At 43.3% G+C, this 18,344-nt stretch overlaps 1 protein-coding gene across 1 annotated transcript in view; it reads right to left on the bottom strand.

Moving 5' to 3' along the window:
• Window positions 1-4,206: 4,206 nt before the first annotated feature.
• LOC128408502 (cadherin-related family member 3-like) overlaps window positions 4,207-18,344 on the bottom strand; it is a 47,068-nt gene continuing 32,930 nt past the window's right edge. Inside the window, exons 10-16 of the mRNA XM_053378316.1 lie at window positions 11,914-12,085; window positions 11,048-11,292; window positions 7,016-7,215; window positions 6,591-6,610; window positions 6,427-6,458; window positions 5,236-5,284; window positions 4,207-4,483 (exon numbers count right to left, since the gene is read on the bottom strand). Coding sequence (XP_053234291.1) covers window positions 4,320-4,483; window positions 5,236-5,284; window positions 6,427-6,458; window positions 6,591-6,610; window positions 7,016-7,215; window positions 11,048-11,292; window positions 11,914-12,085 — 882 coding nt within the window. The 3' untranslated portion in view covers window positions 4,207-4,319. The remainder of the gene's footprint in view (window positions 4,484-5,235; window positions 5,285-6,426; window positions 6,459-6,590; window positions 6,611-7,015; window positions 7,216-11,047; window positions 11,293-11,913; window positions 12,086-18,344) is intronic.

The following is an 18,344-nucleotide window of genomic DNA, read 5'->3' as shown; positions in this document are numbered from 1 at the left end:
TAATCCAGAGAGGTCTTCTAATGTTCTTCTGGCACTAACTGGTTAGCAGCCGCAATTTAAGGTTATTTAAGCCTCTCTGCATCAAAGAGCATTTTCATGAGAACACTAATTATTCTCCAACCCGCTCCATTCATCATTTGAACAATTGCACTAGGAAAGCTGTTAGAGACAATCATGTATATTCATGTTCAAAATCCAGGAGACTCTGTGCTTAATTAATGTTACTGGGTTCTGTCAAAAAAAGAAAGAAAGAAGGAAGGAAATTGCACAGAAATGGAATAAAGGATTTCTACAACAATCTAAAGGGGGGGGACCCCCATCAAGCTGAAATGCCAGTTTGGACTGATTCCTACAACCCCCTGCAAACCAGCTCTAAACATCCAGAAAATTCAAAGCTCATTACAGTTGGTTGCAAAGCCAGTCATGGCAGGGCAGGGCATTTTGATACTGAGAAGCATAGCCTCCTACCATTCCTGGTATCTCCCTAACACCTGGGACTCACCTACATTAGTCAAGAAACAGTGTTTTGAATGCGTTATATAGATGCAACACCAGATGGCACCAGAGAGCAAAAGAATTTTCTGAGCGATTTTCCATAGTGTTTTTTTCCTTTTGTTATAATGTAAGGTTACCAGATTTTTTTTCAATGAATCCCAGGACACTCCATTGAAATGAGCCGGAATGATAGTATTTTGTCAGGGAACTGATTTGTAAATCTGGGGACTGTCCCTGGGAAACCTTATTATAATGATTTAATTTCTGACTTGTTTATAGTGTTTTTTCCTGTGTGTAGATCCACCCCTAGACTTAAAAAACCCAGTGATTTGTGGTGGGACTAAGATAGATACTTATCATGGGAAAGGAGCAGGCACATTGTTTGTCATTCCTTAGATCAAAGAAGTAGCTGTCACTATCTAGGCAAGATGTGTGAGGCATCGGGAATATTCAGATGTATTCCTCCCTGCCCATCTTTGCTTTCATGCACACCAACACAAACATGAGAGACATAGAGCCAGGGCTTTTTCAGCTGTGGCTCCAATCTGGTGGAACGCTCTGTCACAAGAGACTAGGGCCCTGCAGGACTTGACATCTTTCCGCAGGGCCTGCAAGACAGAGCTGTTCCACCAGGCCTTTGGTCAGGGCACAGCCTGACTCCCTCCTTTGGCAATCTTCACAGAACTTTAGCCTAATGGTTGCCATCAATTTGAGTTGAATTAATTGTAATGAAATGATTTTAGAATGTTGTATTATTTTATTATTGTCAGCCGCCCTGAGCCTGGCTTCGGCTGGGGAGGGCGGGATATAAATAAAAATTATTATTATTATTATTATTATTATTATTATTATTATTATTATCAGAGAAGACCCCCCACATACCCCATGTTGTTTACACTGGAGAGAAGGAACTACAGATCTCTATGTCTGTGTGTCAACTGGAGATCAAGTATCTATGGTGCATACAGCGTTGTCTTGAAGATCAGGAACCTATTGGGTTCAAAACAGGAAGGTTTCACTGACCGGATATTACAGATGCACCCCTGCCTTCCAGTTGACCATTGCAGCCCTGACAAATTGGTCACTAGCCAAACCCAACATATAGTACTGCCAAATGAGATTTTCCACTGGGGCAGGGGAGACTTTGGGCCTCCTTTCAGAAATGGCTTTGGCCCTTATGGTACTTCCTTATGAGTATGGGCCAAGGGCTCCTTCCAATGGAGGCAAAGCAAGGAAGTGCTACAACAACTGTATCTGGCCTCAACCTGCACCACTAAGCACCATGGTGGAGGCTTCCCAGCACCAGGCCAATGGGAGTAGGGGAAGGGATCCTGTTCATTTACTGGCAATTCATTGTTTCATCTCTTGCAAACAAAGAAATGTGCCCAAGCTGAGGGCTGTGCAAATTATTTTCCTTTGTCAAATTAACCTCTAACAAGTCACCTGGCATAACCAATCAATAAGTGAAATTAGTCTCTTTCTGTAGCTGCATATAGATTTCCCCAGTGTGGCTGCCCATCACTTCCCAGGCACGAGGATGGCAATGATGAGTGCCTGTCACAAACTCCATGAATATTAAGGCCTCGTTTATTGGACAGCCTTAACTAATGAGATGCATTGAGAGTCACTCGTCCAAAAACAATTGCATTTCAAGGAAGCCCAGGAAATCAGAGGGTAGTATTGATGGGCTCCTGTGAATTTGCTGCAAAATTCCGAAAAAAATGCACGTGCATTCTGCTAACTTGTTTCTCTACCTTCTTCACATATTGTCTTTTTCAGTGATGGGAAGAGACAGTAGGTGCAAATTTAATAATTCCAAACTTCCTAGATATGCACAGAAACCAGATTTTGAAGTGCCTTGGTATGTGATACCAATCAGGATTCCCCTGCTCGATCCAAACAGGTTTTAGTTTTCATTTAACCAGCACAATGTGATATAGATAAACAAATTAAATGGAGCCACCTAGAGAAATCATCAGCAATCTGTGCTGGAAAATAAGAAGAGAAATATACCCCCTTGCAAATTTTGGCATCCAATTTCTTCTTTTTAATTTCATTCCTTTTGTCAGGGATCCAAGTGTCCTAATAAAAGCACATGATCAGAGGGGAAGGTGATGGACTAGGAATTGTAGCAAAGATAAGAAACGCATCAAAACTCTTCGTGTGGTTTCCAGCTAAGTTTTAAAAAATCTTCATTTCACCATGGTCCAAATAGGATTCAGGGCCATCTACTGCTATTAGCCATCTTTTAAAAAACAAAAAACAACAGCAGCATGTCACCCCATTGAGTTCAATGGCAGTTGCTCCCCAGAAAATATACTGATGAATCAGTGGAATGAATTGGTGAAACAAAATGGGTGGGGGCGGGTGATTCCATGAAACTATTCCTTCTGTAATGACTCAGTTCCATGATATTTTTTTTGTTAAATCACTCTTTTCCTCCAGCTCTAGTTTTGATCAGCATTGCTTCCTCAGTCAAATTTCAAGATGAATTTAGAGCCCATGAAAACGTTTGAGCTGATGTGAAAAATTTATCTAGCTAAGGAAACATAGTTGATATTTCAGAGCAGCAACAAGCATCCTGATATTTCATCCTGACAATCTTTTCAGTGTGTCCAGATTTTAAACAAAAAAAATTGCAAAGTGTTAATGGTTTAAACCAACATTATTGATGACCCAAGATAGGGGCCCCTAGAATTGATTGCTGTCACTGTTGTCACTATGGAGATGTAGTCAAAACATTTGCTTACAGCTCCAATATCCAACCTATAGAGGCCTCCAGATCAATAGGTAATAAGTAAATTAAACTTCTAAGGGAATTGGTTTTCCCCATTCCTCTTTTTCCTCTTTTTAATAAACCTCAATACAAAGAAAGCAATTGATCAAATTTTCTTTTAAAAAAATTAAAAAATGATTAAATGCCATTTTCGTATCAGAGTTATTGGATTAGACATTGTTGATTTATAAAGCACTCAGATGCTCAGGGAAATCATAGCAAAATGTAGGCCCTTTCCAAAGTTTCATGGATCCTAATTAGATATACAAAAACCAGGAGTAGTAGTACAATCAAGAAATTGCCTTTCATCTGGAAAATGGCTTTAGCTCAATGGTAGATCACATGCTGGAGTTGTATAAACTTCTAGCATCCCCAGAAAAAGGATATCAGGTAGCAGAGATATTGGAGAGCTATTGGACTATGTGCATCCTTAGTCAAATTCACGCCAGATCTAGATGTTGGCTGTGACTGCACATAATACTAAATCAGGGTTTAGCACTATATGAATGAGCTAGAAATGGGGTGGTACCAGATCCTACATAGCCCTACGTTCTGTTTGAGTGTTTTTTGCCTGCCCAGAATGAGTCCTTGCCCTCTGATAATGCCTCTTGTTTGCCTAGGTAGAGGAGACAGATGTGTAATATGTTGCCCTGACCACTTTTGCCTCTGGATCTGCCCCCTGGAAAGTTGCCCATGAGTGAATGTGGACCTCAGGCTTAAAAATGTTCCCTACCATAATTTCATAATACAAAACTCATGACATGGTGTCCTTGTATTGTGAGCTTCCCTGGCTTCGCTCCACTTTCGGCAGCTGCTTAGGGATGCAGGGTGATACAACGATATTGTATCGTGTCATACCAAGGAGAGAGCCCATGTCTCAACAGCCTTCAAAAACAAACATGGCTTCATTCTGAAAACGTTTCTTTTCATCTATATTCAAAACTCCATCTGAACCCCACTCCTTGATACTAAATACATCTTCCCGCTGAAGACTAGTAGAGAAATAGATCGGTTACGATTAAATGATTGGCTTTAAAGGCTGAAGAAGTTATGGATCTTTAGGGAATTTCATTGGCATGTTCTTTTCAGGAGAGAGACTCTGAGACACCGAAGATATGCTTGTGAGATCCAGATTGTTTCTGATGGGTTCTTGAGGGACCTTCCACTTTCTTGCTCCTGACTTGCTGTTATACTGATAGAGATTTCCTGTGACTAAGGAAGAAAAGAAAAATGGGGTAACGTTGCATTATTACCTGTGAGTAGAATGAATGCAAAGCTAGTTTCATTTCTGAAAATTTTGCTTCATATTGATGAAGAATATCAGAAGTGCCTTGCTTTATGAAACCAAAGGCCCATGTAGTCCAGCATCCAGTTCTCTCACATTGGCCAACCAAATCATAGAAACCTAGAGTTGGAAGGGACCATGAGGGTTATCCAGTCCAACCCCTTGCAATGCAGGAAACCTTTGAACATCGTGGGGCTCGAACTCATGGCCCTCAGATTAAGAGTCCCATGCTCTATTGTCTGAGCTATTTATGGGAAGCCCACAAGCAGGGTCCTTCCTTTGTAATTCCCAGTAAGTGGTATTCGGAGTGGAAAAAGAACACAGTCATCATAGGTAGTAGTTGTTGAATAAGAAGTACTGAAGGAAACAAATGAATAGGTGAGGTCCAGGAGGCCTGGTGGCACCATCTGCTGCCAAAGGATTTTGTGAAAGGTATTTCCATACAACCCATAGAAGGCACGTGCAAATGATTGCTGAAAATCATCTTACTCCCTAAATACTGACCAGATTGGTACAATTGAGCTCCTGAAAAGGAAACAGATTTGCTTTACAGGCTGGATTTCTCTGTGTTAGTGTGTTTCCTTATATCAGAGCTTTCCAAACTGTGTGTCGCGACACGCTAGTGTGTCGGTGTGTCGCGTGAACGCTCCCCACATTCCTCCTAGGGAGGATATATTACCTGGATCTTTGGCTTCTCCATTGAACACAGTTTCATAAGTGGAGGTTTCCTGAAGTGAAAACAAAAGCAGTCAAGTTTCATAAACATCGTAATTAATAAATGACTCGGTTTCCATTAACATCAGCACCTCACCACCAGCAGCAGGAGAGAAGCAGTAGCCAGACCAACTGCAAAGCAGGTAAAAGTTTTACTAACATCATCTTTCTTTGCCTTGGTGCTGATTTCCACTGAAGGAAGAGGAGAGATGCTGGACCATCCCTGGAGGAAGATGCTGGACACACCCACCGCTGATTTGCAACAGCCGGGTACCAGATTTTTGGATGGGGAAGTCAAAGGGAGGGGGAATAGTTGCTTATTTAGCTCCTCAGATGTTGTTTTACTACAACTCTCATAATAGCCAACCATTGGCCATGCTGCCTGGAGCTGATGCAGACTTTCCATGTTTGCTTTAATGGAAGTGATGACTCTCTCTACAATGGTACCTCAGGTTAAGTACTTAATTCATTCCAGAGGTCTGTTCTTAACCTGAAACTGTTCTTAACCTGAAGCACCATTTTAGCTAATGGGGCCTACCGCCGCTGTGGCGCCACTGGAGCACAATTTCTGTTCTCATCCTGAAGCAAAGTTCTTAACCCAAGGTAATATTTCTGGGTTAGCGGAGCCTGTAACCTGAAGCATATGTAACCTGAAGCGTATGTAACCCGAAGTACCACTGTATATATATTTTCTTTACTGGGTGGCGCTGTGATCTAAACCATCGACCCTCTTGGGCTTGCTGATCTTTAGGTCAGCAGTGCGAATCCATGCAATGGGGTGAGCTCGCGTTGCTCTGTCCCAGATCCTGCCAACCTAGCAGTTCGAAAGCACACCAGTGCAAGTAGATAAATAGGTAGCACTGAGGCGGAAATGTACATGGCATTTCTGTATGGTCCAGCACTCATCATGCTGTCTCATACGCCAGAAGTGGCTTAGTCGTGCTGGCCACATGACCCAGAAAAGCTGTCTGCAGACAAATGCCAGCTCACTCGGCCTGAAAGCTGAGATGAGTGCCACACCCCATAGTCAAATTTGATTGGACTTACTTTGACCTCATAGCAAAAATAGGTATACTTATTTAATTATTGTGAACTTTCATAATAAAATTCTTTACCGGTTGTGTCATTTTTCGGCCAGTGTCACAATATTACTTACTGTTATCACTTCCATGTTTTCTTTCTGGGTTCCTGCATCAACAATAAAAGGCATTTTACTTATGGGAATAAAATCAATGAACACAGACACACATCATCCATTATATGGATATAACAAAACAAACATTATAGCAACAGTATTTATAGTTCCACAGAAGGACTTACCTAAACTATATTTCTTTATTCTGTAACAGAAAGACATTTAATAGAAGTCAGACATAATACTTTTAGTTCCATGCATATAGACCATAAGGCATCAATTCTCACAGATGCTTGCAGCAGGTGGATTAAAATGTGGCCCAGCATTTATTTTCACTGGCGGCTGAAAGTTCAGGTCCTTGAATCAACTTACCAGATTGGCTTATGGAAGTCTGTCTGAGGTGGGAAATGGTAGCACAACAAGGGATGCTATGAGACTGGTATTAAAGACATCCCCTCCCCCGCTCCCCGCCACCACCCAAGCCTCCCATAGAAAACAGAACTGCCACAAAGGAATCCCAACTCCAATTGTATGCACAATCTTCCTGTCCTTCACAGGTTTCAACAGATTTTCATTCTTTGGATTCTGGCCATTATGTCAAAAGGCATACCTTTTTATTTCCCTGGGAGCTTTGGTCCGCTGTTTCAGACATGCTTCCTTACACCCGCCATATCTCCATATCAGAAAACACGACCAAGCAAGCAATCCAACAGCCATAATTGGCACCAGTGTGAAGATGAACGGGACATACCAATTATCAGAACGGAATGTGTTGACTGATGTGTATACAATGGTCAGACCTTTCTTTGGCTGTATGGGGAGGGAGAAGAAGAAGAAGAGTTTGGATTTGATATCCCGCTTTATCACTGCCCTAGGGAGTCTCAAAGCAGCTAACATTCTCCTTTCCCTTCCTCCCCCACAACAAATACTCTGTGAGGTGAGTGGGGCTGAGAGACTTCAGAGAAGTGTGACTAGCCCAAGGTCACCCAGTAGCTGCATGTGGAGGAGCAGGGAAGCGAACCCGGTTCACCAGATTACGAGACTACCGCTCTTAACCACTACACCACACTGGCTTAACCACTACATCACACTGGCTCTCACTGGAGAGGGGGAGGGAGGGAGAGGGAGAGGGAGAGGGAGGGAGAGAGAGAGAGAGAGGAATCTCTGAAACCATTTTCGTTTTGATGCAGTGCATGGGATATCCAAGCTAAATCTCAACAACAACACAAGACACTGTAGGATGGCACTGGGGGAGTGTGATTAAGACTAACTAAAAGAATGTGCCTGGGGGTGGGAAACTATTCAGAACACAAAAATGACATGTCAGGAGTGTTTAAATAGGATAATCTACATCAAGAATGGGATTTCAAGTCATGAGGAACATGCAATAAAATGTGTATATAAAGACACTGCAGAAACGAAGGCATTGTTGTTGATGCACAATTCAAAGTGTTGATGCTGACTTTTAAAGCCCTAAATGGCCTTGGTCCTGTATACGTGAAGAAGCATCTCCACCCCCATCATTCAGCCTGTGAGAAGTGAGGTTACAGGGAACCAGACAGAGGGCCTTCTCGGTACTGGTGCTTGCCCTGTGGAATGCCCTCCCATCAGATGTCAAGGAAACAAACAACTATCTTACTTTTAAAAGACATCTGAAGGCAGCCCTGTTTAGGAAAGTTTTTAATGTTTAATGCTGTATTGTGTTTTTAATATTTGGTTGGTAGCCGCCCAGAGTGGCTGGGAAAACCCAGCCAGATGTGCGGGGCATAAATAATAAATTATATTCTTATTCTTATTTATTATTCTTATTCTTATTCTTATTCTTATTCTTATTCTTATTCTTATTATTATGCTGTACAGATTTATTTTTTTCTGCCTCGCTCCCCCTGCTCATATCCCAAGCCTACAGAGAAGGGATACAGAATGAAGAGCACTTACTGATTGCATGATCAAACTCCTCCCAGTCCACTGGCCTAGCACAGCCTTCACAAGGGATGGATGGATCTGTCATTTTTGGCTTCTTCCAATATCTCATTTTCCCCTCCTTCAAATCTTAAATTGAGTTTGCCCCCATTCCTTCATCACTTCAAAATTATTATTTTTAAGTTTACAGGAAAACACGTTTTTGTGCCCGATTTCCCCTAGTACAATGATACTTTTGTGTTATTTTGACTAATATACACATTTTTTTGTCTGCACTTTTCAAAATGTAAACATTTATCTTTGCATTTTCTGGGTGGAGAGCTGTGCTGCAATATTTGGAGAAGCACAAATGCTGAAAGATAGCTGCCTTTTGGTTCATGTATCGGTTCAGGAAATGTGAATTAGCCAGGTTTGCATAGAAACTGGATGAGCTTTCTCCTCCATCCCTAGCCTTTATAGATAGGCAGAGGGGGTATACCTAACATTTCTGTGCAGCTATGAGAGTTGTGCCTTCCTATTGTGACATAGCTAGCAAGGCCACGAAAAGGAATATTGGGGGAAAGGTTGAGTCAGGGGACCAGACTGAAAGTCTGGGCAGCTGCTAAATGATTTCAGGTGGGCAGGTGGGTTGGGGGAGTCCTCTTGGAATTCAAGCATAGTACCAACATCACTAGTCCTGAATGTTGTTTGATAAAGAGCTTTAACAAAGTTTGTTCAAAGCCATTGTGTCAGGCACTGCTAAAATTGACAACTCCCAAAGGGCTGAAAACTCAAGGAGGTTACTTCCAATTTGGCCATTCTGCAGCTAATCCCCCTCTGGGATTTCTACATTCTGCTTTTAACCAATTAAGGAATACATTCCTTTTTAATTTTATGCTCAAGTTAGCAACCAAATAAACAGAAGTATTCAAGACTGTCCTTTCATGAGATTTGGCAGCCTGTCTGAGGCCGACGCTGTGGCAAAAGTGTCCCCCTCCATCTCCGCTATAGTCATCTTGCTGTGGGCTCTCTGTTGCATTCGCTGAACAAAGCCGCAAGTGTGGCTGACAGCCAGGATATTGAGTGGCTCTGAACAGCCTCCTGACTTTTAATAAGAGGGAAGAGTCAATTTGAGTTGTTCCCCACACCTGCACTTGCCAGGCGGGGATTGCAAAAGCAGAAAGAGTTTGACTTGTTATCTTTAAAACAAACATATCCTTCACTCCCCCATGCAGCCCCCCACCCCAGGGAAAGAAAGTTTGTTAACTGCATCTTCTCTAACTAATTCAGTCTTCTGAACAATGAGACCCAGGCCCTTTCTTTTTTGGATTTCTTAGAATATCAGTAATTCAAAGCAAAGTACTATGGGAAGGCAGGGGGTTGGATTTGAGTAGTTTTTACTCAGAGTAGACCCATTGAAATTAATGGACCTGAGTTAGTCATGGCCATTCATTTTAATACACTGACTTTGGGGCTGGATCTACACATGGGGGTGGGAATGCTGTAATTAAGTCATAAATTAGATTGTTATAGCAAAAGAAAAAACCCTATGTGGAATCGCATAGACAAATTTTGTGCTCTACAGTGCCATCTGGTGCCACATCTTTACAATGGAGTTACAACGATATAACTGACTGAGTCCTGGGTAAGTTAGTTGAGTTGCAATGTTCAGGGGCCACTTGCAATTAACCCTTACTCTAAAATAAGGATGAGGAACCTATGACTCCACAGATGTTCTTGAACTACAGCTTCTATAAGCCCCAGCCAGCAGGGCCAGTGGTCAGGAATGTGGGGATTTTGTAGTCTAACAGTATTTGTACAGTCACAGGCTGGTAGTACAATAGCTTTGTAAGCAAGCATTTTGGTTTCCTTGCAAATGTCCCGGTCCTCAAACACTCTGCACTTCAATCGGGAGAAAGCTGCACTCACAGGCAATGTTGGATTTTGGCATCAATATTGGCCCCTAGGAAAGATAACTGCCCAGGAAGGAGAAGTATAGACACTTTCCAACGTTACACCATTGAGTTGGATGATACTGTATGTTTGTGAAACATGTACCACTTATAAACACCATCTCCAACTACTCAAAAAATTCCATCAAAGGTGTCTCCGGAAAAAAATACATATCACTTGGGAAGACAGGCGAACTAATGCCAGTGTAATGGAAGAAGCAAAGATCACCAGTGTCAAAGCAACAATTCTTCAACATCAACTCTGTTGGACTGATCATGTTGTTCAGATGCCTGATTATCATCTTCCAAAGCAAACTACTCTATTCTGAACTTAGAAAAGCATAATGCTGGTGGTCAACAAAAGAGGTTTAAAAACTGTCTCAAGGCAAAAAAAATTAAAAATGTAGTATAAACACTGGCCTGCAAGTGCTCCAGTTGAAGAACAGCCTTTACCAAAGATGTCATGGGCTTTGAAGACACACGAACTCAGGATGCAAGGGAGAAACGTGCTAAGAGGAAGGCACATTTGGCAAACCCTCACCGTGATCAACATCCCACCGGAAACCTATCTCCCCACTGTGGAAGGACATGTGGATCCAGAACTGGCCTCCACAGTCACTTACGGACTCACTGTTAAAACTGTGCTTATGGAAGACAATCTTACTCGGCTGTGAGTGGTTGCCAAAGAAGACGAGACAGCCATAGGTTTCTCACCAATGGGTAGCATTTTTCCCACTGGTCACCTGTTTGTTTCAATTGGTCTTTGCTAAACGCAAAGTACTACTTACATCAAAATATGGCGTTGTTGGAGGAGGAGTACTGGTTCTAACCACAGAAACATCTATCAGGACTGTTCCTGTCATAGCTTTGGAGACAGAGTTATTGTACAAGTTGTCATCTATAATGTGAACCACAAGATGATACTGGGTCTGCATATCCATTCTATCTTCAAAGTCGAAAGGGCTTTTCACAATCAGTCGCGGTGAACTGGACCCTCGAATTGGGTCAAAACCAAAATGGTTACCACCATTTCCTTTGTGTGAAGAACAGAAAGAGAGATTAGAATGCCTCTAAATGCCTCTAAATTTTATCTTATCTCGGGTGTATTTTTATACAAAAAGGCTTACAACGAATGCACTTTTAGTGGTATCACCAATGGCAATAACGGTACCTTTTAATTATTTTCTTTTGTCTGTATATACGTGCTTTCTCTTTTGAAATACGCAAAATTCAGTAAAGCATTGATTTTAAGAATGATGATAATAATGGTTCCTTTTAAAATGAATATTCATAAAAGATGCACATTTGAAAAGCAGAAGTCAAACAAAGGTACAAACTCTGTGAAGGCCGAACTACAGTTTCCAGGATTCTTTGAGGAAAGCCATTATGAAGCCCGAGAACCTATGCCCTTAACCATCCATAACCCAGAAATCAACAAATGATGTTTCTTCTCCCACCAGCACATATCCATGCCAGAAAAGGTTCTACTTATTGCATTCCTGCATGACTCTTGCACACCTCTTCAAAGCACAGAGCCTCTCCGTTTGGTGGTAAGGGTGGAGACTGCAACCCTAGCTAAGCCTAACGGGGTTTGGAAAGTGTTGTTCCACATCAAAAACCATAAGGAGACATTTCGTGATGCGAGAACTTTTACCGGAAACAATCTCAAACCGCATTGAAGTATCAGCAGAGTCTCTGTCGTGGCAGGTAAGCCGAAAGCTGTTTATATTTGTTCCTGGGGAGGTGCTGTCAAGCACTGTTGCTCTATAGGTAAGGGGGGTGCATACGGGGGCTTCATCATTCTCTTCTCTGATATCTATCGTCACCTATTAAAAGAAACAACAGCAAATCAAGAGAATCATAGACAAAAGGGGCCCACAGAAGAGTGCTGAAGGGGGCATGGCTCATCTACTGTTGCTAACAGGATCTAACGCCCTGGAAGAAAGACTGTCACAAGACATAGCAGAGGAGGCTCAGAGGAGATAAAAGGGAATGAGACGATTCATGAAGGATGAGTCTGTCAAGGCAATAGCAGAAGTGGGGCTCACTGTAATGCCTCTCTCCATATGAACCAACCCAGACCCTGCAACCAATGCCTGAGGCCCTCCACGAACGGTCCAGAGGGTGGCCACATGAGGACGGGGCCTTTTCTGTGGTGGCTCCCCACTTGTGGAATGCTCTCCCCAGGGAGGCTCGCCTGGTGCCTTCATTACATATCTCTTGGCACCAGGCAAAAACATTCCTCTTCTCCCAGATCTTTGGCTAATTAAACAATCTATGGCCTTTTAAACTGGGGGGTATTGCTTTTGTTTGTGAGTATGGTTTGTGTTTTTGTGTTTTTTATATTGTAAACCACACTGTGGTCCTTGGATGAATGACAGTATAGATATTTAAAAAGGTAAAGGTGCCCCTGACTGTTAGGTCCAGTCACGGACGACTCTGGGGTTGCGCGCTCATCTCGCTCTAAGGGAGTCGGTGTTTGTCCGCAGACAGTTTTTCCGGGTCATGTGGCTAGCATGACTAAGCCGCTTCTGGCGACCAGAGCAGTGCACAGAAACGCCGTTTACCTTCCCACTGAAGCAGTACTTATTTATCAACTTGCACTTTGACATGCTTTCGAACTGCTAGGTAGGCAGGAGCAGGGACCAAACAATGGGAGTTCATCCCGTCGTGGGGATTTGAACTGCCAACCTTCCGATCGGCAAGCCCTAGGCTCTGTGGTTTAGACCACAGCACTACCCACGTCCCTATAAATTATAATTATTAATTAAATATATAGATATTGTAGTAGTAATAATAATAATAATAATAATAATAATAATAATAATAATACTTCCCATCACCCATGCTGCTGCTGTTTACTGGGGATGGGAAGAGGGAGGCAGTGGTGAGGTTTGGTGTTCTGCACCTCCATTCTGTTGCAGGTTCTACTCACATATTATAAACCAAAGGATGGGAGGCAGGAGAATCGGCAATGTTCATTTACACAGAAAAGATCAAAACACCAAGCAAGCTGGAAATGCCAGACTCAGCCTAAGGGTTACTTGCCTTGGAGATGATGAATGGCTTCCCACCTGAAACATTCATGAGTAATCTCAGTAAGCTCATGTCTCAGAACAGCATTTGGATGAGAAACACTGTAACAATGCCGCCCCCCCGGGCAACACACAGAAGCACACTAGAAAATTAAGATGCACGAGAAGAGTCTTCTGGACCAATCTAGTCCAGCATCCTGTTCTCCCAGTGGCTACCAGGAAGCCTGAAAGCTGGACATGAGCTCAGCTGCATTTTTGCCCCCATCAACTGGGGTTCAGAGGCATAATGCCTTTGTTAAGCAGCCAGGTGAAATATAGTCACTGGCTTGCCTTCACCTCGGGAAAACTGCTTTAATAATTCTCAAAGAGAATTGCTTGAGGAAGCTTTTCCCCTGCAGGTGTGGGGACTGAACAGCAGTAACGGCATTTTCCAGTTGTTTGCAAGCAAAGGAAAACCGAAAGTACCAGCACTCTTCCTTGATCTACTTTTGCGAGAAGGAGACAATAGCATTTGAAATAGTAAGGCATGGCTCTTAGCAGTTTTTATGATTTTCTTTCTTTCTTTTTTTTATGTAATTATAATTATTCCAGGCTTAAAATGAAAGATGCTGGAGCTCAAGCCAGTCTGAAACGGAATCTTCTGACTTGGAAACCCTGAAGATCTGAGATCCGGTTGCATAATGAGCCCCTGTGGGCTAAAGGATGAGGAAAGCTCTCTGTACAACCTACCGGTAATAGGCACTCACTAGCAAGTCTACAGGTGCAGAAAACAGCAGTCCTTATCAATGCATAATATGGGAGATTCAGGGGACAGGAGCATGCTGCTTCTCTCACAGATTGGATGCATTCATCCAACACATTTAATATTCCAGAGCCACTGTGGACAAGGAGACACAGCCAAAGAGGTATTTCAGGGACCCTTCCCAGTCCAAGTGATGGAAAAGAGTTTCTCCCTGAGATTCCAGAGAGCCAGGCTGAGTAGACAGTACAGGGATCCATATCAGACCCTCCAAGTGTCCCTATTTTCCAGGGACAGCCCCCGATGAGCAGAAGCCATCCCAGTTTCTGATTTGACCCCAGAATGTCCCGCTTCTCCTTAGGACATCCCTATTTTAATCGGAGAAATGTTAGAGGGTATGGCGTTATCCAACCCCCCAAGCCATCTGAAGGCAGCCCAGTATAGAGAAGTTTTAAAATGTTTAATGTTTTATTATGTTTTTATATATGTTGGAAGCCGCCCAGAGTGGCTGGGGCAACCCAGTCAGATGGGCCAGTATTGTAGCCTTATTGGAGTTCACCAATTGGGTCTGCGTTGCTCCGGGACAGGAGGAAGGAAGTCAAATGACACCGAGTTGGTTCAAAGAAAGAGTTTATTCTGCTCTCTGGATAGCAGAAGGCACTTGCGTGGTGAGTCCACAGCAAGTCCAAAGAAATGACAAGTTTCATGCAGTATATATATCCTCCAGGCACCCTCTCCCTCCTTCCAACCACATCAGCCTATGTACGCAGGTTGACATCACATATGTTCTTGCTCTGGTATTCTTAACCATAAAAGGGTGTTCCTTCCTGTACTTCTGACCATAAAATGATCTTCCTCTTCCTACTCTTATCTGGGAGGAAGAGGTAATCATCTCCGGGAACACGCTCTGGCGTTTGTTCCCGGACTTGGGTTTATGTGTGTCAGAGTGTGTCCAGGACGTAAGATAAAGCACAGACGTGTCTTCTCTCTGTTCTGTTCTACTACTGGTACAGTGAAGGCCATAGTTGCTGTCACAACTGATAAAGGAGAGGGCTCTGAGCACTTGTCTATACAGCCGGGCTTTTGTTTATGCATTGAGCTCAGAGCTCAAGTTAATGGATTTCAGCTAAGGAAAAATAGGGATTTTGGTGCAGTTTCAAACTGCCTGCACAATCAGCTTTGGGTTTTGGAAACCCATTCCTTCAGTATAAAAGTTGTTGTTGTTGTATAGGACATTCCTATTTTCATCAGAGAACTGTTGGAGGGTGTGCCATATGGATGAAAGGTGTAAGCTGGTATATATCAGCTTCTTGCATTCCTCTGATACATTACACTTGGGGAGGGGCTGTTAATTTTTAAAAATGCAGCATAGACGTATACATTTGTCCCAAGGTGAAGTTTTGGTGTTAACTGAGCACCTGTATTTGACACCTATTCTGGTCGCTTCGCCTCTGCACTTCTAGATCACCCTAGGGCCAGGTCTCTGCTTGGCTGACTGAACTCCATTTGCCCTCAGGGCCCATGACACCTGTAATTAGCTTATCTGCTTTGTAGCAGCATGTAGGAGACAGAGAGTGTTAGCAAAGTGCTACTGCTGCTGAGAAAATAAGTGCAGCAGAATATTTCAAATCGTTTTTTAAATCACTGCAACAAAAGTCCACAAGCAACAGGGCATTGCTTAAGCAGAAACCTGCTCTCCAGAAGTCAGAGAAGAAGCTGCTCTGATCAAAGAAGGACAGAGAAACAGCAAGAGGCATTTTACACGACAGGTTACAGCTTCATCTCCTGTTGGAGCAGACTAATTGCAGCCTAAGTCCGTGTACTTTAATCACTGTTGCCTCTCCACCAGAAAAAAAAGATATATTTGTGTAGGTAAGGAGAGTACAGTGGTACCTCGGGTTAAGTACTTAATTCGTTCCAGAGGTCCGTTCTTAACCTGAAACTGTTCTTAACCTGAAGCACCATTTTAGCTAATGGGGCCTCCTGCTGCAGCCGTGCCGCTGGAGCACGATTTCTGTTCTCACCCTGAAGCAATCTTAACCCAAGGTACTATTTCTGGGTTAGTGGAGTCTGTAACCTGAAGCGTATGTAACCTGAAGCGTATGTAACCCGAGGTACCACTGTAAAAGCTTCTAAGACACTTTCTTTCCCCACCCAGTAAAATACTTCTTTAGTGTTTGTACCCTGCCAAGCCAAAAGAGGCCCAGCAAGCCATGTATTCTGGCTTGCCAGGTACTTGACACACCTCTTTTGGACAGTCTGCGACATCATTCATTTGAGCTTTGTTGGGCCACTATACTAGTAGCTGGCTTAATGTGTCCCACTGCAAGCAATTGTTTTCTTGGATTTATGCAACCTGTTCTGCTCTTTCCCTATGCTGATTTTAGCCTCCTTGACTTCTGTGGGATTAATCCAAATCACCAAAATCAGGTCATTAAATTTAAGTAACAAATCTAACTACTTTGTGATGATCGCAGGAGCAGTGCATCTGGATTATTATTATTATTATTATTATTATTATTGAAGGAAGGGACGGTTTAGCTCTGTCACAATATAGATTCCAATAAAGATTGCTTAAGCAGGTTTGGCTTGTGACACTGGTCAAGTTTGCAATATAGATTGCCTGAGCAAGCTTTGGCTTTAGATTCCAATAAAGATTGCTTAAGCAGGTTTGGCTTGTGACACTGGTCAAGTAAAGAATAAGAGGAGCCACGTAGGCTCAAAAGACAGGGAAATGGGTAAGGAACGTGCTTAACGTGATTATCCTCCTAAGGTGTACCTATAGGTTGGCAATTGGTGATTGGTGGAAGGAAGGTGCACCTATAGGTTGGCAATTGGTGATTGGTGGAAGGGAGGTGTACCTATAGGTTGGCAATTGGTGATTGGTGGAGAAATGTGTACCTACAGTATAAGAATGCCTGCCAAATGCCATGTATTTACAGCCAGTGTATTTTCAGGAGCTATCCAACTGGTTGTCTCTGTGTACAAAATGTCTTTGTACACAGATTTCAATAAACTCTTTTTCTCCAAAGAAGATTTTGCTTTCCTGGTACTTTTGTTCCCTCCAAGGTCCGGGGATGGCGTGGCTGATGGATCCCTAGGTAAATAAGGCTTCATTTCTTTGGGGGCTCGTCCGGGATAAGCCCCCTCCCCAAATATGGACCGGAGGGCCAGGCTCAACCAAGGTGAACAGCTCAGCAGCGTTTGCAGGCTCCCGTGCGCACCCCGCCTGTTTCGTGGGGGGAGCCAGCCACACTGTCCTGCAGTGGAGACATCTTGTTGAGGGAGAAAAACAAAGAGGACGGCGCCGAGGGGAAGGGAATCCGCAGCGGAAAAGGTAAGCCCGACGGAAAGGGCAGCCCGACGGAAAGGGCGAGGCCTGATCAGCCTCACCTGGTTATGCAGTAGAGTGCAGCCAGGAAGGGAAAAAAGGGCGTGGCAGGTGGGCCACCAGGAATAAAGGGGATTGGTTGCGCAGTAGAGTGCCAGCCACCAGGAAAAAAAAAAAAGGGGGGGGGACTGGTTGTGCAGGAGAGTGCCACCAGCAAAAATTTGGAACAGAAGAAGGAGGGAAAATTACTTTGGTGTGTTTTGTGTATTGCATGCTGAAATTATTTTGGTGTGTTTAGTGTGTTACATGTTGAAACTATATTGATGTGCTTTGTATGTTGTATGTTGCATGTCAGATACTCTAGTGACTGAATTGTCAAGTGTGGGCCAGGGCTTAGTGTCCCCCTTGGCCGAGCGATTGTAGGGCTGTAGTGTGTGGAGTGTGAAAGAATTTACAACCTGTTAGGAGCAGAGTATCTGAAGAAAAAAAAAAAAAAAAAAAAAATGGGGTCTGGGGCAAGCCAATATAGTCCTCTGGAATGTTTTTTTTAAACAACTGGAAAGCAGCCACAAAGCATGATGATTGGGGAAATTGAGAAGACAGAGGATGAGGACATTGTGTGAAGTTGATTGGCCCCAACAAACTAATTGGCCATCGGAGGGCAGTCTTAATTTGCAACTAATCAACCCACTGTATCAAAATATCTTGAACGTCCACCCAGACCAGATCCCCTACATTTCTACTTGGAAAACCAATGTAGAAAAGAACCCATCATGGTTGAAAGCCTGCCGAGGCGACGCCCCACAAAGTACAGTTTGTGCAGTTCGACCGGCAGGGAAGTCAGAAAGGCCCCCAGTGATACTAGACCCAGAAGATGAGGAGGGAGGAATTATTAAACCACCTCCACCCTATGCTCCACCAACTGCCCCTCAGGCAATTCCACCAGGCCCAGGTCCCCAGGCACTGGGAGGAGCTGGTCC

The sequence above is a fragment of the Podarcis raffonei genome, chromosome 2 (genome assembly GCF_027172205.1).
Source record: "Podarcis raffonei isolate rPodRaf1 chromosome 2, rPodRaf1.pri, whole genome shotgun sequence".
Taxonomy (NCBI): Eukaryota; Metazoa; Chordata; class Lepidosauria; order Squamata; family Lacertidae; genus Podarcis; species Podarcis raffonei.
The sequence above is the reverse complement of the archived record's forward strand: the minus strand, read 5'-3'. Positions and strand labels throughout refer to the sequence as shown.